Source organism: Drosophila erecta, unplaced genomic scaffold, assembly GCF_003286155.1.
Source record: "Drosophila erecta strain 14021-0224.00,06,07 unplaced genomic scaffold, DereRS2 tig00000055-arrow-pilon, whole genome shotgun sequence".
NCBI classification, from domain to species: Eukaryota; Metazoa; Arthropoda; class Insecta; order Diptera; family Drosophilidae; genus Drosophila; species Drosophila erecta.
Window position 1 is genome coordinate 10,625,200 of NW_020825200.1, and position 21,921 is coordinate 10,647,120.

Sequence of the window (21,921 nt, forward strand, 5' to 3'; positions counted from 1 at the left end):
TGACTAATCTCAAGGGAGGACATGCTGGCGAACTAAGAGAGACATTGGCAGGGGTCAAAAGGCAGGAGAAGGAGGCTTCACCACACAACAGTGTGTGTGTATATGCATTTTTAATGAAATTTGCCGACGATTTGCGCTCGAAAGCAATTTTGAAGCCCAAAAACGGAGGCAGCAACAGTTGCAACTGCTGCACACACGCAAACACACACTCCTCTGTTGTTGCTGCTGCTGCAGGATCACGTGTGCGGCTTACGAAAAATTAATGCAAATTTGCATAATAAACAAACAAAATAAGCGGCGTGGATGGCAGAACTTGCAGGACCAGTGGCAGAATTGATTAAGTTGTTGGTGTGCAACTTGTGTGTTAATTTTGCTGGCACAATTTCTGGCTACATCATCTTCACCGTTACCTTCTGGGAATCGAAATTTACACCACCATGTACTAAAAAGTTTATTGTTTCACATGATGTTTATCAAATTGTGCATCTCCTTAAAGCCACTCTGTCAGCATTGACCTTCTGCATTTGTTTGCCCCCATATGCATGCAAATAAACAACACATATCTCACACACACACTCGCACACCCACACGGGCTAACACCGACATTGACGTCACCTTTGGTTGCCAGCGGGTTGGGTTAAATTGCCGGCACAGAATTGTAATCAGCTTCGAGCCCAATAAACTGCATGAGTGTAAATTTCCTGAATGTAATCGCCCCAAATCAAAATAGAGTACTCGATGGCCTTCGAGCACTTAGATGGCACAATCGGGTATTTGGGTGCTGGGCTGGGGATTTGGGTATCAATGGCAAGCGGCTGGCAAAGGTCTAAATTGGGCACGGTCAGAGTTCAACACGGGAAAAATAATTCCAATTAGGACGAAGAAGAGGCTTCTAGTTATTGTTAACATGTTCGTTTTTAAAGACAACAACAAACGACAAAAGACAAACAACATGTGGATAAAATAAATGCTGGCAGTTTGATTAGTTTGATCATGGAACCCATGGTTATTTACTGATTTAGTAGACAAATAGATACCAATTTTGTCGTTAACGAAAAATGACTGTATCAACGCACTAAGCGCCAATGGCTTATAAAACAAATAAAAATAAAATACTCAGGACCATGCAATAACTATACTGGGTAACAAATGGCAAGAAATATTGTTTGAGAGTTGAGAGCAAAGGTGCACTTGAAATTTTAAAGAAAATGGTATCTTAGTTTTACTAAGCGTTGAAGCCATTTCAGTGGTAAATTATAATTAGAAGCATGTAAAGTATATTTTTAAAGAAAATGTATGTTTTAAAACAAAAAGTCCAGACATCACATGAATTACCTGTTATATTTTAATTTGAAATCGCCCGCCGAAAAATAGCCCAATGCAACCCTGCAGTTCGGACTGTCTCGTTGTGCAGTGAACAAAATTTGTGTATCTAATCGGCGAGTAAGTAGTATAACAAGATTCGCGCAAATCCGGTTCCTTTGTTCAATATTGTACAGCTGTATTTTTAATTACCATGTAGTTATGCTAAATTAAACTTAAAAAATATTTTTTTAAAGTTGCAAACCGCGGAGGGGAAATTGCGCCACCAGTTTAAAGACAGAGAACCGAAAATAAACGAGAAGAATTGTGCCGAACTGGTTCGGGGCAATGCTGTGGGCGAACCAGTTCCGCCGCTCAAATGAGCGCTGCGACCAGGGCTGCGTTGCCACCCTCGAGCTGCACAAAGAAAAATAATTTACTCGCCAGCAGCGCATTGGCGTTTTTTCATTTTTTAAAGTGTACTTAAGAGTTGTTAATATTTTTCGCAGTGCTCGGCCCGACCACAACAAACAATAATAGCCGAATAATAGTGTGAGTGAAAATGCGGCGAGCTGCATTCGGCGCAAAACCAAGTGTTCCGCAGCACCCAAAGCCCAAATCGAACAACTCGAAATCGGAATCAGGCGAAGCCATCATTAGCGAGACATTTGTATTTGTCTGACCCCTCAGCGGTGTCTGAGAATCTCGGAGAGTCGTCGTGGAGAGGAAAGGAGAGAGCAGTAGCAGAAGCAGAAGCAGAACAGGGCCCACAATCCAAGTCCAAGGAAGCACCACTCGACCGAACCGATATGGGTAGGTGTATACGGTTTATACGGTGTATATGGTGTAAGCGGTGTACATGGTGTGTGGTGTATGTAGGTGTAGTTATGTAGTCGTGAGTCGCCCGATATCGAGGGGCCTAGGTGGAGCCCCATTTCGGGGTACAGCCGATGCAGGCCAACTAGGAGCATTTGTGCGTGATGCGCGCACTTCAAGTCGCTGTCCTGCCTACCTGCCCCGCCTGCCCCGTCACTCGCCCACCGACTCGGCGAACGCAACGCTACCAGGGCTGCAGCACAGCGTCGCTAATCGGTTGCGCCGTCGTTGTTATTGTTGTTGTTGGAGGTGGCGGTGGCGGTGGTGGTGGTTGCAAGAACGAATTGAATATCGAACAAAGGGCTCGGGCCGATAGTTGGTTTTACGGGAGACCAATGAATACATCCATTTTATAGCACTAAAGTATTTTATGACCGTTGCAAATCTAATTTTGTTTTCCTACAATGTATTTGCAAATGAAAATAATTAAATGTTCGATAAACGGTTTTTTATATTTAAAACCAAAAATTAAATGGAAAAATATGAATTAAAAACAGTATAAAAATGGTGTTCCACTTAAATTTATAAACCATAAATTTCAAGTTTACTTTTCGTTACGAAAATTACGAACATTTATCATCTATACGCGGTTAATAAAAATTTAAGCAACCAAAAGAATAGTTATAAAATTTGACCGATAGATTGCTCAGTAGGAATCAAAACAAAAAAGAAAAGAAAAAAGGAGGAGCTACTAGAACTGATTTGATTTTTGTACATATTATATTAAACCCTATAATAAAAATAAATACAATAATATTGCGACAAGTGCATTTAAGCCAGGACTGAAAGATCCAGCCCTGGTACAAGTAGGCGCATACAAACCCAAACCAACTGAAAATCAAATTATGCATTTGTTTACGTTCGGCCCTCCACTCTCTAATCTAGATTTGCCATTTGCAGAAACCGAGTCGATGGCTCCAAGCAGCAGTGCGGCGGCTGCAGCCACCAAACTCCTGGTGGAGATCACCACCGACGGAATACCCAAGCTGCACTGCCCGGTGTGCAACAAGGCGCTGGTCTCCCTGGCCGGATATGTGAAGCACGTGAAGAAGCACCAGCCGCCGGGCGGCTTCGAGTGCCGGCACTGTGATGCTCGGTTTTGTCACGAGGAGGAGCTGACCCAGCACGCAAAGGATGAGCACGGAGTCACCGGCCCGGTAGCTGGCCAGGAGCGAAAACCCTTCGTATGCGAGAAGTGCGGGGCGGAGTACAAGTACCAGGAGGCATACCGTCGCCACTGCAGGACCAAGTGTGGCGAGGAAAAGCTGCCGAGGGTAAGTAGATCCGAATGTGACACCTTTTGCATATTAATATTATTTTCCCTTTCTTAGGAGGAGTCCCGACCAATGGAGTGCAAGTGCTGCTACACCCGCTTTTCAAGCGCCTCCAATCTATCCAAGCATCGACGTAGTCGTCCCGACACTTGTGGTCAGCAGGAGTACGATTCACCCGGCTCATCTGATGTGATGCAGAATCGAAAGACCTTCCGCAAGAAGGGCAGAAAGAGGGACTCTGATGATGAAGATACCACCACCGAAGAATCGGAGGTTGATAGCGATGATGACATTCCTCTGGCCAGTCGACTGAAGACGAAGCTCAAGCAGGAGAGCCAGAACTCGGACTCAGGTGACGAGTGTCCCGACTTCGAACCCAACAACAGTGAAGACGATGCGGATGCATCCGGATTCCAGCTTCCTCCGCCGGCTATGGTCAAGGTGGAGGCCTTTGACGAAGAGGATTTCGAGTACCAGGACGCCAGCATGTATGTGAAGACCGAAAGCACCGATATATTTAGCAACGAAAAGGATAAGCTGCTGGATGTGCTGCTCAATGAGGGTGATGGTTTAAAGCCCTTCGAGAGCTTGAAGGTGGAACAGGGCGCTGGAATACTGGACGAGATTGCGGCCGTGCCGCTGGTGGAGGTTGCGGAAGAAGATGTCTTAGCCCTAAGGGGTCATCAAATGGAAAAACCTCCCGGACCACGAAAGCGCGGCAGACCGCCAAAGGAAAAGATACCTGTGGTTAAGAGAAAGTATCGCAAGCGAAACGCACCTAGATCGCCCTCGCCTGATGATTCATCGGGTACACCAAAACGCGTAGCTAAGATCAGCAAAAAGGAGCTAAAGGAGCGCCTTAAGATGATCAATAAGATGGAAAAATCCTGGAAGTGTCCTCACTGCGTAAAAATCTACCACATCCGCAAGCCGTACGAGAAGCATTTGCGCGATGATCACAAGTTAAATGAGGCGGAAATGAAAGAGATCTTCAAGGACGTGGATGTCCATGCTAAGCTGGACGAGGAGGTCTTCAAGTGTCCCATATGCAGCAAAATCTATTTGGTGGAGAAGCGCTTGGTCACCCACATGAAGGTGCATGGCGAAGATGGCAAGCTAACTTTCAAGTGCCCATGTTACTGCAACCTGTTCTTCGCCACCAAGGAACAGGCTACAGAGCATGCTCGGGCCCAGCACAAGGAACTGCTCTACTGCGAAAAATGCGACAAGTACATGACCGGCCATGACAGTCTCAAGAACCACGAACGCAATTTCCACTCGAAGAAGGAGCCGCGCAGCCAGCAGCGCAACCTCATATGCGACAAATGCGGCAAGAAGTTCACCGGACGCACCTCGCTCTCTGACCACGTTCGTTCTGACTGCGGCCGCCTACCACTCTACGGCTGCAGCGTTTGCGGCAAGCATTTGTCCACCGCTGGGTAAGAAGCGAACCCTGTACTTTAGATATTCAGCAATTGGTGTAACCACTATTTGTGTTTAAAAGATTTTTCAAGCAATTTTAATAACGTATCTTCCTTTCCGCAGTATTCTCAAGACGCACATGCTCCTTCACAAGGCAGACACTCCGTACCAGTGCGACAAGTGCGGCAAGACATTCAAGGTGAAGGCGCAATACAAGTCGCACTTGAAGACGCGGCACACGGACTACAAGCCGTACAAGTGCCACCTGTGTCCCAAGGAGTATCCGTACAGGGAGAGTCTGCTCACCCACATGACCGTGCACACAGGCATCAAGCGTTTCCTGTGCAATAACTGCGGCAAGCGATTCACTTGCATCTCCAACTTGCAGGCCCATCGCAAGGTGCACGCCGACACCTGCGGCCAGTTGCCTTTGAATGCCAAGGCCACGCAGTACATGGGCGTGCAGCGCGGAAAACTCTTGATGGGCGCCAAGCCAGAGGCGGGCATGGAGTACGAGGAGACCAAGACCTTGATCGCCCAGGATGTCATCGACAGGGACATGCCAATGGCCCAGGAGCTCAACTTCCCATCCGACGGCTCAGCGCCATTGGCCACTGTGCCCTTGAACTATGCCTCCACACACCTGGTGCCACACATCGTACTGCAGACCATGCAAGCCGAGGCCCGGCGATTGGAATAACTTCGGAACACATTCATTTAGCGATCCCACTCAATAAAGATGCTTTTGTAAACGGATGCGTATTCTACTGTACAACAAATGGGATGATAACTACATTATATCTACTTAATGACTGGATTAATTAAATAACATTGAAAATAAATAAGCTACATAAAATTGATGTAGATGAAGGTTTAACGCCATACGGACCTGTCAAAAAACATTTAAGAAAAATAAATTTCCTTATAAAAACAAGCTTTGAAATTTATTCATAGGGTCGGAAATTCTCTTTTCGTGAGTTAACAATTTGAAACGTTCATGTATCCTCACTTAAAGAGTACTTGGTAAACGTAATAAAAAAACCTGTATATTAATTTACCTTTTTCTTCTTTATACATATATTTTATATTGACTATGAGCCTTACAAACTATGTATTTTTCTTAATTCCACAACTCGCTAGTTCAGTCTGAAATAGGGCTGCTGGTATCGGCCTATGGGCATCCGATCCTTAGTCCTCAGTCGACGCACTGCCTCTCGTATGAATTTGGGCTGCAGGGCACCGGATTCCCCTTGGGCTTCCATCACGTCGAGGGCCTCCTCCACGACCTCGCCGACGAAGACCTTGGCAATGCCGGACATGGCTATCACAACATTCTGGGACACGGAACAGCCGGTGATAGTTTGCATCAGACGCTTGACGGCGGCCTTGGGAAAGGCTGACCGCCGATACATTTCGTAGCGATCTAGCTGTTCCTCCGTAAAGTTGGAAACGAGAACCCTGGAGAGGAATGAAACGGTTTTTAGAGGGATTGAGGGGGCATTTTTTTTTTTAAGCTCCCTTACTGCATTCGTTCGCGCTCCTCCTCCTCCAGTTCCTTTTTGGTCTTAAGCTTTTTGTGCGCCGGTTCGCCGGAGTCACCATCTCCGTCCGTGTTCTTGTTGTCGTTGTCCCCATCCGCATCTTTGCCATCACGATCCGCATCGTTTCCCTGATCCGAGGTCTCGCTGTCTTTCCGCTCGCCGGAGGACGTTTGGAAGAACTTCATGTCGACATCGTCGCCGTCGCTCAAGGAATTGCTTTTCTGCTGCGTGGGAAACAGGATTTCGTCCATTTGAATGGAATTTGGAAAGCACCGGAGTATTATAAACAAAATCAACCAGGGCTACAGTTGTACCATTTTCGTGTTTTGCAACACTTAAAAATTCCGTTTAGGTTGTATCGAGTAGCTGGAGATAATACGAAATATCGGGTAAAATATGTCAGTAATGATGTTCAATTTTAGAAAAGTTCCTGAGATGGCTTTGACTCTTTTATAGATAAGAAATTTATAAAAAAAAAATACTCATCAAACCATATTAAAAGATACAACAAATTTGCGAATTTCATATTAAAATTATCACAAAAGGACTGTCGCTGAAAGTTGCTGAAAACTCTGGTTCCGATAGTCCACCACCCGTTTTCCAGCACTGGTCTCTGACACCTCGTGTTTTTGTTCTTTTCTCCGCATCGCTATCGCCAGGCAAGAGTGCGCGCTACATTTTCGTTTATTTAATCGTTTAGCCAGCAACCAAGGCACTGCGAAATGTCCGCAACCGAGACCCTGAATGTTGAGGCGGCAACGCCCGAGATTGGCGAGGAGGTCAAGAAACAAAAGAAGCCCAAGCCGAACAACAAGAAACTTCGCCAAGGTGAGTGACCTCATGCGAGCAGTGCACTGCGGTAATTGCAATTGCACGACCCTCTCTGTCTCAACCACCCACCACCCACTGACATACCCACTCGCCCACAGAAGCGGCAGCCAAACTGGCCTCCGGAGAAGGCGTCGAGGAGGAGCTGACCACGAACGGAGATGCCAAACCGGCAACTCCGGCCGCTCAGCCGGCAAAGAAGAAGGGGAACAAGGGCAAGAAGAGCGGTCAGACTGATCCGCCCACCATACCCATTGCCAAGCTTTATCCGGACGGCAACTTCCCCGAGGGCGAGATCGTTGAGCACCCCACGCCCAAGGATCTGCCGGACGATCGCACCGCCAAGGACCGCTTCACATCGGAGGAGAAGCGTGCCTTGGACCGCATCAACACGGACATCTACCAGGAGTTGCGCCAGGCGGCTGAGGCCCATCGCCAGACGCGTCAGTATATGCAGCGCTACATAAAGCCGGGCATGACCATGATCCAAATCTGCGAGGAGCTGGAGAACACTGCTCGCCGCCTAATCGGGGAGAATGGCCTGGAGGCTGGTTTGGCCTTCCCGACTGGTTGCTCTCTTAACCATTGCGCCGCCCATTACACGCCCAATGCCGGTGACACTACCGTGCTGCAGTACGATGATGTGTGCAAAATTGATTTTGGCACCCACATCAAGGGGCGGATCATTGATTGCGCCTTCACGCTGACCTTCAACAACAAGTACGACAAGTTGTTGCAGGCCGTCAAGGAGGCCACTAACACGGGCATCAAGGAGGCGGGCATCGATGTGCGCCTATGCGACATCGGCGCCGCTATCCAGGAGGTCATGGAGTCATACGAAATAGAACTGGACGGCAAAACATATCCCATCAAGGCCATTCGCAACTTAAATGGACACTCCATCAGCCCGTACCGTAAGCTAAAACCTCTAATAAATATTTAACATTTTATGTTGTCATTTTGTTAATATTTCTTTTTTAAATTCATTGTGATATGTGCTGTGTGTGCCTAATGAAGTTTACAAATTTATTTCTCAGGCATTCATGCTGGAAAAACGGTGCCCATTGTGAAAGGTGGCGAGTCCACTCGCATGGAGGAGGATGAATTCTATGCCATTGAGACTTTCGGCTCGACAGGCCGCGGTCTTGTCCATGACGACATGGACTGCTCGCATTACATGAAGAACTTTGATCTGCCGTTTGTGCCGTTGCGCCTGCAGTCATCCAAGCAGCTGCTTGGCACCATCAACAAAAACTTCGGCACCCTGGCCTTCTGCAAGCGCTGGCTGGACCGCGCCGGTGCCACAAAGTACCAGATGGCTCTCAAGGATCTGTGCGACAAGGGCATTGTGGAGGCCTATCCGCCGTTGTGCGACATCAAGGGGTGCTACACAGCTCAGTACGAACACACCATTATGCTGCGACCCACCTGCAAAGAAATCGTTTCCCGAGGCGACGACTACTAGTGGGAAGAGGATCCGGGTAGTGAACGGAAAGAGTTTCGGCAATGTATTGCTTGCATTATATACGGTTTTTGATATAAGTTCATTCTATTGTTGATTTTCTGTGAGCATGCGCGAACCGAATTATAAATACAGTGTATTATGCTCAGAATATAAGCGGAGAGATTATTCTCAAAGTTATTTTTGTGTAGGCAGATTCCTTCGGATCTCGGGCATCCTTGGGATCTTAAGTTCACGCCAGTAAAGGGAATAGTGGTGATTCTTCGGCTCGTTATCTAAGAATGACCTGTATATGTAGACAAACCCTTTTCCTGTTAGATAGTACAGGATCTCTATGTAACTGACTATGCTGAAGCCGTACATGAGCGAGAGAATGCCTCCGAAACGATCTAAAGGGTCAATATTTTAATACACTACATATTAGTTATTCAATGTACTCACTTAGCAGAACCACCCAACTGCTCACCATTTGGGATTTTGTGGCTTGGGCGAAGCGCAGTTTAAAGAAAAGCTTTATGATGGCTAATGGTCGCTCGTTGGTCAATCCCTTTCTAAAATATTTAATATTCATTGTTTAGCAAAGTAATTGTGGCACAGCACTTACAGTAAACCGGTGAAGTAACCAGTGCTATTGTACGTGCGCCTCAAGGGAGCCACGTTGGTGGTGATACTCATGCTAACTCCGTTGCAGGTGGGCAAACAGTGCTCGCATTGCCTCTGGGCCAAGTTCTCCTCCTTGTTCTGCAGGTAGGCGAAGTCACTGTATCCATACCAAATGCCCTTCCATCTCATAAGGCAGGGAAGGTCGGGTAGCAAGCAGTATTCGAAATCCATGGAGCTGCCGATCAGCGGCGAAGATACACAGCCGCAGTGGTCGAGCATGCTCTTCGTGCGGCATACCAGAAGGCACTCGTCGAGGGAGTAGTATGATCTGTAAAACGGTTAGCCAGGTTAGCCTGGTATTTAATGGGTTAGCTGGGATACTTACTGGTTCAGCAAGCGCATGCCTTCTTCGGGATAGTAACAACGTCGTATATGTGGCGGGACTCCGCGAACCTCTTCGCCTGAGCTAAAAAACATCGGCTGGATGGGAATCTCCACAATGCTGTAGTGATCCACCAGTACCTCTCCCAAAGTCGTAGACTGAATGGTGGCGTAGTCCTCTTGTGGGAAAATTGTGAGCTGAGGATATCGGCAAAAAAAGGATAACTTAATGATTGGACTGAGTTAATCAGTCCTAAAAGACTGCTCAGCTCACTTGAAAGGCGTCATTGGAGTGGAAGGTGTTTGTGATATCTTCCTTCGGAGTGTCCTGCAGCACGAATTGGACGCTGTTCAAAATGGAATTCGATTCAAAGACAACCCTTGGAACAGCTCTCATTTCGGAGTCATGCTCAGCTCGCTTGGTGCTATTGAACATTAATGGTAGGTATTAATAATCATTATCACGTAGTATACACTCACAGAAATTTGGAATAGCTGGGCCGTCGATAGTTGAATATGCAGCACACATTCGACGATGTTACTCTTTTGAGGAAAAGCTGACTGGTGTTGACGGGTGCCCCAAAGACTATGCCCCTAATCACCAGATCCCCGCAACCGGGCGACAAGTCCCACAGTATATCGCGCACCGAGTAACCACCGCCGCCGTGGTAACCGACGAGCAGCCGGTGCAGTTGATCCAGCTCCAAGGCATTCCAACGTTCATGGTCGGATTCGCGGGGGTTGAGGTAGAACTGAGCCAGCACCAGCAGGCGATCGGCGATATCGTCCAGATCTAGGGCCACCGCCTGCAGAGAGGAGTTGCCCTGGTGATGGAATCTATTGGAGGCGTGGTGTGTTACAATCAGAAATTAGTATGCCTCACTGCACTCGGGTGGGGTATAAAAGGCTCGGAGCAAGACTAGCCCTGGACTAGTGCCAATATGAAGCTTCTGTCGGTTCTGTCGGTGCTGCTGTCGGTTCATGTTCTTACTTTTTGCTTGGCTGAACGCCGGAGGTTCGACAACTACAAGGTCTATAGAGTGAACCCAGCGAAGGCGAATCAACTGGAGGGACTGCGATCTTTGGAGGCCAATGGCGAAGATGCTGTGGTACTAAACAGTCTGCATCTTGGGCCCACGGATTTTCTAGTGGCTCCCGTCTTCGATCGAGCCTTTCGAAAGCTCGTCACAGATTTGGAACTCACTCCTGAACTCATCGACGCGAATGCCCAAACAAGTCTATCCCTGGACATAGAGCCCGTTGCGGATGCGAACCGACGAAGTGATGACTACTCTTGGAGTGAATACCACGAACTTAACGACACGCATCGGTGGATGCAGAATCTGGTGGGGAAGTATCCGGATATAGTCAGTGTATTCGTGGCGGGTCAGAGTTATGAGGGTCGTGAGCTACTGGGCCTGCGGATTAATCATAAGGACGGGAGAGCTGAGAAGCAATCAATATTCTTGGAGGCGGGAATGCATGCTAGGGAATGGATTGGCCCAGCCACAGCCACCTACTTTGCTAACGAGCTGCTGTCCAGCCAGCAGCAGGAGATCATGAGTCTAGCCAGATCCTATGTTTGGTACATACTGCCCCATGCCAATCCGGACGGATATGTCTACACCCACAAAACGGTAAGCATGTAAATTGGTGCTGAAACTCATGTCCAATGAGCTGTTTTCCAATTTCCCCTTAGAATCGCATGTGGCGCAAGACAAGGAGTCCGCAGGACAAGAACTGCGTTGGAACGGATCCCAATCGGAACTGGGGCTTCCACTGGCGCGAGGTGGGAGCCAGTTCTGATCCCTGCTCGGAGTCATATGCTGGACCCAAGGCGTTCTCCGAGCCCGAGGTTGAGGCACTTTCTCAGTACCTGAAAGCGCTGCCGGAACCCATGTTCATGTACCTCTCGCTGCACTCCTTCTCCCAGTTGTTGCTGTATCCCTATGGACACACATCCGCACTGCCGGGCAATCATCGGCAGTTGGAGCAGATCTTCAATGCAGCCGTCGGTGCAATGAAGCGGCGTTACGGAACTCGGTATACTGGAGGAAATGTCTACGATGCCATCTATCCGGCAGCTGGTTCCAGTATGGATTGGGCTTATGGGGTGCTCAGCGTTAAGTACTCCTTCACCTACGAGCTACGACCCTCCGGCTACAGTTTCTGGACAGGCTTCAGACTCCCCGCCTCACAAATAATACCCACGGGTCAGGAGACCACAGATTCGTTGGTGGAAATGATTAAGGCTGCTGCTCAAATCGAGGGTTACAAAATCGAGTAGTCGAGGGAGCTGGCGATGTATTGTTGATAAGATATGAATGAAAATATCTGTTGCTTCTGAAGGAACTAAACGAAACCCTGTTTTGATTAAAAAGATAACTTGAATAAGCTGATAAGATGAAAAGTCCAAATGCGCTTAGAAAATTTGCAGTAGGAAAATAATGATTTGATTAAATATTATCAATTTCGAAGTCTGAAGTGGTAGCTTGCTGAAGAGAATGACTTTTCAATAAGTGAATACAAACAAAAGCTAGAGATGAATGTAGTAATACTAAAAAGGAAAGTTATATATATAAAATAGTGGGATCAGCCATATTGAAGTTAAGTGTCACACGCATTTAAAATTTCATTACCAACCTGCGGGATTATGGGCTGATGAAATGTCAGTTCCTGAGGAGCTCCAGACGTCACGGGCCGAGAGCAGGTCGGGAATTATAGTGATTTAAAAGGCGCAGCCGTTAAGACAGCGATAATGTTGTACACCGATTACTGCAATATTTACTGCCCAAGCAATTGTCAAAGGCAGTCGCGGACCGTAAATTAGGTTCAGTTAGTGAGTTGTGGAAGCTCTTATCGGAGGGCTATAAAAGGAAGTGGTTCACCCGGTCTTGGCTCAAACCAACGACAACCATGTCGCTGACTAAGTGCCTTCTATTCGCCCTCCTGGCCATCGTGGCCACCGCATCCGTGAGCGCCGAACGTGTTCGCTATGACAACTACCGCATGTACAAGGTGAACTCGGAGAACGCCAAGCAACTGGCGGTGCTAAAGGACCTGGAGGGATCCAGCGACTCAATCATGTTCCTGGATGGAGTCCATATCGTGGGTGCTGATGTCCAGATCGTGGTGGCTCCCCACAAGGTGCCCGACTTCCTGGAGATCATGGGCAGGTCGGAAATCAAGTACGAGCTGCAGTCGCGCGATCTGCAGAAGTCTCTGGACGAGATCGACGAGAAGGTCGCCATCAAGGGACGTGCCACTGGCTACAACTGGGCCCAGTACTACGAACTCGATGATACCTATTCCTGGCTCCAGACCCTGGCTCAGCGGAATCCCGGAGTGATCACCCTCATTGAGGGCGGCAAGACCTACCAGGGACGCTCCATCCTCGGCGTTAAGATCACCAGGGGTGGTGCCACCACCAACGGCAAGGCCAAGCCCGGCATCTTCCTGGAGGCCGGTATCCATGCCCGCGAGTGGATTGCTCCTGCTGCCGCCACCTATATCATCAACCAACTGCTGACCTCCCAGGAGAAGTCCATCAAGGAATTGGCCGAGAGCTACACCTGGTACGTCCTGCCCCATGCCAATCCCGATGGCTATGTGTACACCCATACCACGGATCGTATGTGGCGCAAAACCCGCACTCCCTACGGCAGCTGCTTTGGTGCCGATCCCAACAGGAACTGGGGCTTCCACTGGAACGAGGTGGGTGCCAGCAGCAATGCCTGCTCCGATACCTACGCCGGACCTTCCGCTTTCTCCGAGATCGAGACTCTGTCAATGTCGAAGTTCATCGAAGGCCTAAAGGGCAAGGTCCAGCTGTACATCTCCCTGCACGCCTACTCCCAGTACCTGCTGTATCCCTATGGACACACCTCCGAACTGCCCGACAATGTGGCTGACTTTGAGAAGGTCTTTGACGTCTCCATTGCCGCCGTGAACAAGCGATACGGAACCAAGTACACTGGAGGCAACATTTACGATGCCATCTACCCGGCGGCTGGTGCTAGTGTGGACTGGGCCTACGGAACCCAGGGTGTGCGCATGTCCTTCTGCTATGAACTGCGTCCCTCGTCGAACTCCTTGCTAACCGGATTCAAGCTCCCCGCCGAGCAGATCGTTCCCGCCAGCGAGGAGCTGCTTGACTCCATCGTGGCCATGGCCACCGAGATCAAGAGCCTGGGCTACTTCAACTAAGCGACACTAATAAAGTACTCACAGCTTTTCGGCATAACCACGAAGCAGTCGTCCACTGATTTTGTTGGAGGTGCACACCCCCACCGCCGGAAAGGGGCTGTTGGCCACATGCACCAGGTCGGGGTCCATGTGGATCTCAGTGGGCTGCACCAGGTACTCCAGGATGAGGTCAGCGATCACTATGTGGGTGTAAATCATAATGGCGGTGAGCAGAGCCAGCCAGGCAGCTCTGCAAATGGCAGATGGGTAGCTCCAGTTAAAACTATAAGGCCAACTGGTTTACAGAATAGGAGCAGTAGGAATGTGACCAATGAGTTCTTGCTCAATAAGAAGATACATTCCATAAGGAGATGTCCATCGCATAGAAATAATATACACATGGGCTTAGTTTGTTTAGTTTATCTCATTCTACGATGGTGTTTTCGAATGCACAGATATACAGAGTAATCGGAACTCAAAGCTCATTTACTTGACCACTTCACTGGGGCTCTGGGCCTTTTAACTCACTTGGCATATCGGACGGGTGAGTGATAGAGGAACGGATGCAGGCCATTGATGTAACTCTGGCGCAGAAACTCGCGGAACAGGCGCCGATAGTGGGACTCCTCCACTCGAGCCATTGTGTTTGAGGAGTGCTCGAGTTCAGACCATTTATAGTGCAGCTACTGCTCATCAATCAGAGCTCTAATGAAAGTGTGTCAAGTGGAGTGCAATGGGTCTAGTCCCTGTTGATGTAGTTGAAAACTGGCCGGAAGGTGAGGAAGTACACGAACTCGAAGGCCGTCACTATGCTGAATCCCATAATTAGTCCCAGCAAGCCGCCGAATGAAGCTGTCAGAGAAAGTAGGCTAATCATATTCCAGCTTTTATTGAATATATGCTAGCGTACCCAGGGCGGACAGCCAGTTCTGAAATATGTCCGTTCGATATCTGGTGCTCATCAGGTCGCTGAAAAACACGTGGAGTAGTATCCTGTCTGTGGCATTGCTGTCGGGAAAACGCGATTCATGGAATAATAAATAACAGGATTAGATACATCGGTTGAGGTGCAGGTCATAAGGTTATAAGGCATAGTACTTGAACGATGGTCGGTTGGCAAAGTAGCTCATGTCCAGGCGGCCCGTAGTGCTCTCGGAAACATAATGGTTCGACTGGCAGTCCGGCAGACATCCACAGGGAAAGCTATCCGTCTCTCGGACAATTGAGAGCGAGAAATTCAGATTGGCCAGGGCGTGGGAAAAGATTCCTGAACATCCAACATATCACTATGGTTATCACCAGCAAATCAATCGAAATTTCCACCCACTTTTGCTTGCGATTATGCAGTTGGTCAGCAACACACCGCACACCTTGTAGCTGCCGTTGTTGTAAACGTACGGTGGAAGGCAACCACAAAGGTCCACTGCCATCCGCACCCGGCACTCGAACATGCAGTTGATGAAGGAGTAGCGCCTGAGGCCATGCATGGTCCGCTCGCCTCCAAAGAGGCAGTTCCTCAGGGACAGATCCATGCGGCGAATATCGTTGGTGGCGTAGGTGGACTCCGGGTTTATTCTCACAAAGCTCTCCCTCGTGGTGGTGACCACCTTCGTCTCCGAGTTCTCATCCGGAAAGTTATAGGCGTCGTGGAGGAGCAGGCGGAAGCCATAGCCACTGAAGAAGGTTCCATAGTAGTCCGATATCATGGGGTTAAGCAGGACCGACAGACCCGTCGGATAGCCGCATCCCGTAACGCGATATGGCCGCTTTGGAACCTGGTAGGCAATTTTTCTGCGCAACCAAAGGTGTTGCTCTCAGTCACTTCCATAACAGCTCAATTATTCAAACTTACTCCGGAAAATTGTTGCTGATGCCGCCGAAGTAGTTGAAGGTGCAGCACTGCCCCTCCATGGTATCTATGCGTTGGAAGAGGCTGTCGCAGCGCGTATTGATGCCCTTCCAAATGCAGCTGGAGATCATATCGATGCAGTCCGGCGACAGTTGCTGGGTGAGCCTTGTGAGCGTGAGGTTGTTGAGGTTCAGAATCCGATCGTAGATCTGCAGCGAATCATTGCTAATCATGGTATCCACGGGCAAAAGTGTCAGATTGAAGAGGTTGTGCAGCTCGGATCTGTTGACTCCGACTGGAACTTTCCTGCAAGGGATTCGCAAGCGGATTGCTCAATTATTACCAAGTAGGTAAAAGTGAACTCACATTTGGTCCAGCAAGCTAAGTGCCTTGGTCTTCGATATCTTATTGAAGTTGCATATGGTGACGGCCGGAAACGGAATGTTCCAGGTGGGAAAGTGCGAGCTTTCGATGACGGTCACCGTTGGGGTTTCCTGGCTCCAGTACCAGGACACCACCACCAGCACAATGGAGGTGATGATGGCCAGGATGACAACCAGCAGCCAGAACCAACGCTCGTGGCGACTGATGTCCTGCCGGGTGATATAATTGAATCCGTGGAGCGAAGTGGTCTGGCAGTAGTTGCGCATGTTCTCGGTGAACCATTCTCCGATTTGGCGAAAACCATGCTGGGGACGGATGGGATTGTGTGAATGGTGCTGGATGGGATGACTGCGACTGTGACTGGCGGCGGTGGCCATCTGTTGCGCCTGCACTTGGTGCAAGTCGAAGATGCGCCGCTTCTTGAACGCCATCTCTTCAGGCTGAGCTCCTTAGTTCAACTGCGACTTGGGCGACGTCAAGGTAATTAGGACAGCTCCTAATTAGCCGGCCCTAATGACCTCGCCTCCGTGTTGCCCACCCTCTGATTCCTACGTCGTCGCCAGAGTATCTGTTTCCTGGTCAGCCAGTTGCATGTGGGTCGCACACACGAAAAGAAAATCAGCTCGAAGACCGAAACGAAACTGCAGCCCATAAATAGTCCGGTTATACCGCCAAAGGTTCCTGCCCACAAAATGGGTTGCTCTATGAGTGACACTTTGAGGAGCCACCTTGTAGCTCATTAGTAGACTTGCCTATGAATGTCAGCCAGTTTTCGTACACGTCCAGGAGCAGCTCCTCCGCAGTTGATGAGTCGTAGTAGACACGGACACGGACCTCATTTGTGCGCCCTTGATTGCTGGAGTATTAATTACAAATGCTGCTTTTAAATAGCAATGTCAATCGATACAAGTTTTTGAAAAGTAAAAAGTTAACTAATGATTAATGGTTTAATACAATTGTTACCTTATCCGACTGGTAATATCTCTACCTCATGCTTATTATCCCCATTTCGATGTAAAACATTGCTTAAATGTTGTGTTATATCTTAAAATCCTAATAATAACACCATATGGATTATTTCCCATTAATGGCTAATCAGTTTTACGCTGTACATGCAAACAAACAAATTAGGATTACCTTGTGCTAACAATACTATTATTAGTCATTCCCTTTATAAGTCGTATATCACTTTGGAATTCATAGCGATTGAATTCACATGGCGGAAGGCAATCGCAATTCTTTTGTTCCCCGCTGCTGATCTCATCATGATCTGTAAACACCGAGATATCGTTATAGTTACGCAAATATTTACTGTTCTTACCAAAATCTATTACACACTGCATTTGCTGAATATCGCAAATGGGCCAGCTTTTCCCAAGAGGTGATTTTGGAGGCGCACAGCCACATGATTCTAATATATTTTCGCTGCGACATTCAGCCAGACAGTTTATTTGGTTGTACACATCAGAAGACATTAGACGGCGCTCTGTTGGAAAATAGCAGCCTCTTTTCTGCAGAGATAAGCCCTCCAGATTCCTCGAGAATCGATTGACATATGGTCTGAGCATGATGTGGGCCTCTGATCCGCTTGGCACTAACAGCCTTGGAGTTGCTCCATCGGGCATTTCGTGGGATTCGTGTATGAGCACCTCAAAGCCAGCTGATTGCGAACTTTGCAGGTCCGTATCACTGGATCTTAGAACAAAACTAAATCCCAAATGGGAGCTGAAGAGCTGCTGGTTGTAGCCAAAAGTGCAGCACAGTCTTTGGTCAAGAGTCCAAATGGGCTGCAGTTCATCCAGGCAGTTAACCATTCGAGTGTCCCACTGACAGACTTTAACTAGCGGACAGATCGGTAATGCCGCATCCTCCAGAAGTTCCAACCAACTTGCATTTCTTCGGGTTACTTGTTCCATTACAGAAGCGCTCATCCATTCCCTATTCTGTAACCCTTGCGTAAAGATTGTGTTGAATGCGCAGATGGTGACTGCAGGAAAAGGCACTTTCGCCGTGGGCTTCATCATGGTGTCTATGAAGCGGATTGTGGGCGTTTCCTTCGACATGGAAAGCGACATGACCACTAGGATAAGTGAAAGCAGCACCGCATTGCAAATGAGTAGCCACCACAGAATCCTTTGCCAAGTTTTCGCTCCCACAAAAATGTGAAAGCCATGTATGCTGGCCATCTCGCAGTAGATCTCAAATCCTGTCTTCCGCTTACATAGGCCGTCATCATTGCGGGCACGCAGGAATCCAAGGAACTTGGGCAGTGGGAGCTGCTCAAATCGTTTCGACGCACTACTATACCACCTGAGAATCTTTAATCGTTTTAGGTTCCTGTACAGAAAAGTGGTTCTTCCATTTGGCTTCTCGAACCGCTGAAGAGGCTGACATTTGTTTGGCTGCTTGGGCCTCAAGTAGCTCTCGAAGTTAACTAGGTAAAAGCGAGTTGGTGAATCCGCTCCTGGAGCATCAGACATGACCACTTGGAATTGTGAAAGTAATCAGCAAGGAAACTATGTTGACTAGTCTATTTATATGAAGTCTAGCAGCCATTAGCTGTCTGGGCTACATCTTCTTATCAGTTCGTATCACGCCTTTAATCTGTTCGCACCCCATCAGCCTTATCATAATTAATAATTATTAGCGCCTTAAATTACTAAAGGTCATTGGAAGTGGGCGGAGGCCTTTCACCTCGATACTCGTGTGTACTTGGACGTAATCGAGGCAGTGCATCAATATCAATTGTTCGGCTACCTTCACACCCCCAACTGAAAAAACAATTATCCACATATTTATTTGTCTATGCGCAACTTGCTACTGAACTACACAGCCGATAAGCTCGGCAAATTTGAATAGGAAATTGTTTGCGGCCAATATATTATTATGTGAACTTCCTACTCGCTCCGCCCCATTATTGTTATTGTTTTTCAGTGTGCATTGGCTTGCTAATGAGTGTATTATTATTTACCCACCCACCGCCCACAATTACGGTGTTCAAATATTCTGCTCGTGTCACCTGGGCGAATTTCAAGTGTCATTGTGGCTCCAATTTCAAAATGGGACACTTGCCTCGGTTCGGCTTCTAAATATGTATCAAGTTTAAGGGTTTTCCCAACTCTATAATCGTACTTCTGTCAGCTGATTGGCAATCTGCTTGATTTCGATTTCCACGATACGTTATCCGTAATCGTGGAACATTTAAGTCATAAATGTGTCAGATGGAAAGCTATCTAAAATGGCGATAAGCCCATTCAGATTTCAGGATCCTGGTTTGTGCTCGTCGAAAGTTCAGAAAGTACACGGTTGGTATTATAAAGACGGGTGGGTACGCAATTGAAACCATTATTAAAAATAGGAAGTACATAAATACAAGGGTTAGTAGTTACCTTTTTATTTCAACCTAAAGTCCTACTTTACTAGGATGTTTGTTTTTACACGAGTTCTACATATAACACAGACATTTTAAACATATGTGCCACATACTTTTGGGGATTCTAGGGATATGAAGACATAAGATTGACATAGGATCAACTCGCATTATAAGCACCTAATAAACAGCATATAATAGTTGAAATTTCCAACCCAAAACGCTGAGTAAGCGGATGATAAATATTATGCCTGCAATTATTTACGGGCAAATAGGGAAAAATATTTGCATTCATTGGAAATGGGAGAGCAATAAATTTTACCCAGAATTGGGGCTCGCATGGTTTTAATTATCTGCGGCTCGGCGTTTGTTTTGGCTTTTGCCCGTTTCAATCCAAGGTTGCCAAATCTCTCTAACGATATTCCGCCGGCATATCATGCCTCATTTGCATGCCACGTGCCCGGCAGGCGATGTCTCCCGATGTCTGACAGTATATTACTCAATTATGGTTCCGATGTCGGGACCTGATAAGCCACCCGACGGAATTCAGCGCAATCACTTGCTGGGCTTAAACGCTCCGGGACAGATGCACTCGCCTCCAGCTCGGCAGCTGGGAGATCTGGCCCGGGTTATTTTGGTGCATATACCCGTATATATATATATATATCATTCCGAGCGATTTGCGTCACGCAACGGTAAAGACAAGTGTGACTGCAACTGTATCTGCGGTTTGGATGCACACCTCCCGTATCTGAATCCGCATCCCCGAATCCATTTTGACCGACTGACGTGGCCCTGAAAGAAGCGGTACGGGCTATTTCGGGTTCCGCCGAGGAGCGGAGTCATCAATCCAACGGATCAACCATTCATCCGTCGGATTCTTGTTTCCAGGCACGGCCCCCCGGCGAGCTGATTGTCTTGTCTTGGGCCGTATTTATTATCATCTGGCGGTGATTTATGTGGTCGTTAGCTTCGACTTTTTTCTTAGCAAAACTAGAGCGAGGCTAATCTCTTGCAATTGACGCAAATTGATTTTGCACTCGAAATCGAATTGGAAATCGAACGTTCTGCCTTGGCTTCGATTCATGTTTATTCGCACTTTCGATGAGCTGTTCCGAAAAAGGAAGGAACGTGCCGGGTTCTACGATGCAGAAAACGTGTTCGCCTCAAAGTCACAATTCCCAGGGAGGTCACTGGGTCCTCACCGACTGGCCTGACTAAGTAGATGGCATCTAACTTTTGGGCAGGCCATTCACAAGCCATGTGCTCGACATGATACTCGTGCATCAACTATTGTTCAATTCATGTGCTAGCCACACTTTCGCAAAATGAACAATAAAACGCTCAATTAATGGAAATGACATAATGCGATGGAAAAGAAAGCCTACACAGTTCAAGATCTGTATTAATTGCGAATTCAAACACGATCGACTGGCTAAAACACAAGGCAGCCGTTGCTCACTGCTTTCCTCATCGATTCGAATCGCTTGGCTCGAATCAATCAAATTGTTTACACGCCCATAAACAATTATTCTTTTGTTTGTTTGCGGTTGCTCCTGGGCCGCCCTGTTGGTCAGGTTCTAAATTTATTTTCGCCAGCAATTGCTTTCTTTCTTTCTTTTTTAGCCACCGCCTGGCATTTTATTTTGTGGGCTCTGATCCCAGATTATCAGGGTTGCAGCAGCTTATCAGTGGCTCGCGCCACTCACATGTTGCGGCACTATTTTTAGACACTGTTTGCGAAAAATCATTGACAAAACAAATGACACTCAGCACAAATTAGCAGTTTAATCGCCCCCAGAGGAATATTATGTCTCGGGGCAACACAAAGTGAACTGAAGTCGGAAATGGGGGCTCTTGGGATTCAAAAGCTGTTGCCAAGCCAGGATATTTCAATTTAGTTGGAGTGGTTCCCATAAAAATACCACTTCGTTTGGGGGGCTTCCATTCAAATGAAATTCCCAATAGGCAGCAGAATTTTCGGAAGAAATTATGACAAGCCTTTGTTTTGTGAAGTATTCCATTGTTCGGGGAAAACCTTTCTTGCATCTGTGGTTCACAATAATTCTTATCAGCCGCTGAGTTCATCTTAGCGATTTGGTGACGTTTGTCGGTCAGGCCATTTCCTATTATCAGCACTCAAATCGAGGTTCGAATTACGAGGAAAATTTTCAAACATTTTGATGACTGTCATTTCCTGTCGGGATCTATAGTCTACATTGTTTATAAGAGCTCATTCTATGCAAATGTTGGCTTTTTACCGACAACGTAATTAAGATATATTCCACACGTAATCAACAACGTAATAAATTACGTTTATTTATGCTCCACTTTGAGATCAAAACGTTTGACTGCCTAAAAGTTCTGTATTATATTGGTTATTTGGTACTTTTCCAACAATTGGCCTATTGGTATCTTTACCATTATTTTTAGACGGGGAAACC

At 47.4% G+C, this 21,921-nt stretch overlaps 8 protein-coding genes across 9 annotated transcripts; 4 read left to right on the forward strand and 4 right to left on the reverse strand.

The window, feature by feature from the left end:
- The first annotated feature begins 1,651 nt into the window (after positions 1-1,651).
- Positions 1,652-5,810, forward strand: LOC6541237 (zinc finger protein 768). Of its 2 annotated transcripts, none has more exons than XM_001969303.3 (4): positions 1,652-2,115; positions 3,079-3,452; positions 3,510-4,891; positions 4,998-5,810. In XM_001969303.3, exons 1-4 carry the CDS (start codon positions 2,112-2,114, stop codon positions 5,572-5,574), a joined length of 2,337 nt encoding a protein of 778 aa, XP_001969339.1. In that variant the 5' UTR covers positions 1,652-2,111; the 3' UTR covers positions 5,575-5,810. The 2 variants fall into 2 exon arrangements, with proteins under 2 accessions (XP_001969339.1, XP_026835600.1); XM_026979799.1 differs by lacking the exon at positions 1,652-2,115 and adding an exon at positions 2,450-2,541.
- Positions 5,811-5,904: 94 nt separating this feature from the next.
- Positions 5,905-6,704, reverse strand: LOC6542445 (transcription initiation factor TFIID subunit 11). Its single transcript, XM_001969304.3, has 2 exons — positions 6,398-6,704; positions 5,905-6,332 (listed from the first exon to the last, which is right to left on the reverse strand). Exons 1-2 carry the CDS (start codon positions 6,664-6,666, stop codon positions 6,011-6,013), a joined length of 591 nt encoding a protein of 196 aa, XP_001969340.1. The 5' UTR covers positions 6,667-6,704; the 3' UTR covers positions 5,905-6,010.
- Positions 6,705-6,979: 275 nt separating this feature from the next.
- LOC6542528 (methionine aminopeptidase 2) lies at positions 6,980-8,873 on the forward strand. The gene is made up of 3 exons (XM_001969305.3): positions 6,980-7,243; positions 7,345-8,157; positions 8,281-8,873. Exons 1-3 carry the CDS (start codon positions 7,138-7,140, stop codon positions 8,706-8,708), a joined length of 1,347 nt encoding a protein of 448 aa, XP_001969341.1. The 5' UTR covers positions 6,980-7,137; the 3' UTR covers positions 8,709-8,873.
- Positions 8,874-8,882: 9 nt separating this feature from the next.
- On the reverse strand, positions 8,883-14,539 carry LOC6542788 (sodium channel protein Nach). The gene is made up of 8 exons (XM_001969306.3): positions 14,403-14,539; positions 13,918-14,124; positions 10,170-10,526; positions 9,964-10,114; positions 9,694-9,887; positions 9,310-9,636; positions 9,147-9,256; positions 8,883-9,094 (listed from the first exon to the last, which is right to left on the reverse strand). The coding sequence occupies exons 1-8, from the start codon at positions 14,513-14,515 to the stop codon at positions 8,883-8,885; spliced, it is 1,671 nt and encodes a 556-aa protein (XP_001969342.2). The 5' UTR covers positions 14,516-14,539.
- LOC6542380 (zinc carboxypeptidase) lies at positions 10,623-12,273 on the forward strand. Its single transcript, XM_001969307.3, has 2 exons — positions 10,623-11,326; positions 11,389-12,273. Exons 1-2 carry the CDS (start codon positions 10,631-10,633, stop codon positions 11,974-11,976), a joined length of 1,284 nt encoding a protein of 427 aa, XP_001969343.1. The 5' UTR covers positions 10,623-10,630; the 3' UTR covers positions 11,977-12,273.
- On the forward strand, positions 12,589-13,939 carry LOC6542737 (zinc carboxypeptidase A 1). The gene has a single exon (XM_001969308.3). The coding sequence runs from the start codon at positions 12,606-12,608 to the stop codon at positions 13,893-13,895; it is 1,290 nt and encodes a 429-aa protein (XP_001969344.1). The 5' UTR covers positions 12,589-12,605; the 3' UTR covers positions 13,896-13,939.
- LOC6542025 (sodium channel protein Nach) lies at positions 14,531-18,587 on the reverse strand. The gene is made up of 9 exons (XM_001969310.3): positions 17,429-18,587; positions 17,245-17,377; positions 16,860-16,963; positions 16,090-16,788; positions 15,727-16,029; positions 15,202-15,665; positions 14,973-15,141; positions 14,785-14,882; positions 14,531-14,726 (listed from the first exon to the last, which is right to left on the reverse strand). Exons 4-9 carry the CDS (start codon positions 16,536-16,538, stop codon positions 14,614-14,616), a joined length of 1,596 nt encoding a protein of 531 aa, XP_001969346.1. The 5' UTR covers positions 16,539-16,788; positions 16,860-16,963; positions 17,245-17,377; positions 17,429-18,587; the 3' UTR covers positions 14,531-14,613.
- On the reverse strand, positions 16,604-18,605 carry LOC6542729 (pickpocket protein 11). The gene is made up of 4 exons (XM_001969311.3): positions 17,429-18,605; positions 17,245-17,377; positions 16,860-16,963; positions 16,604-16,788 (listed from the first exon to the last, which is right to left on the reverse strand). Exons 1-4 carry the CDS (start codon positions 18,585-18,587, stop codon positions 16,604-16,606), a joined length of 1,581 nt encoding a protein of 526 aa, XP_001969347.1. The 5' UTR covers positions 18,588-18,605.
- Positions 18,606-21,921: the final 3,316 nt, after the last annotated feature.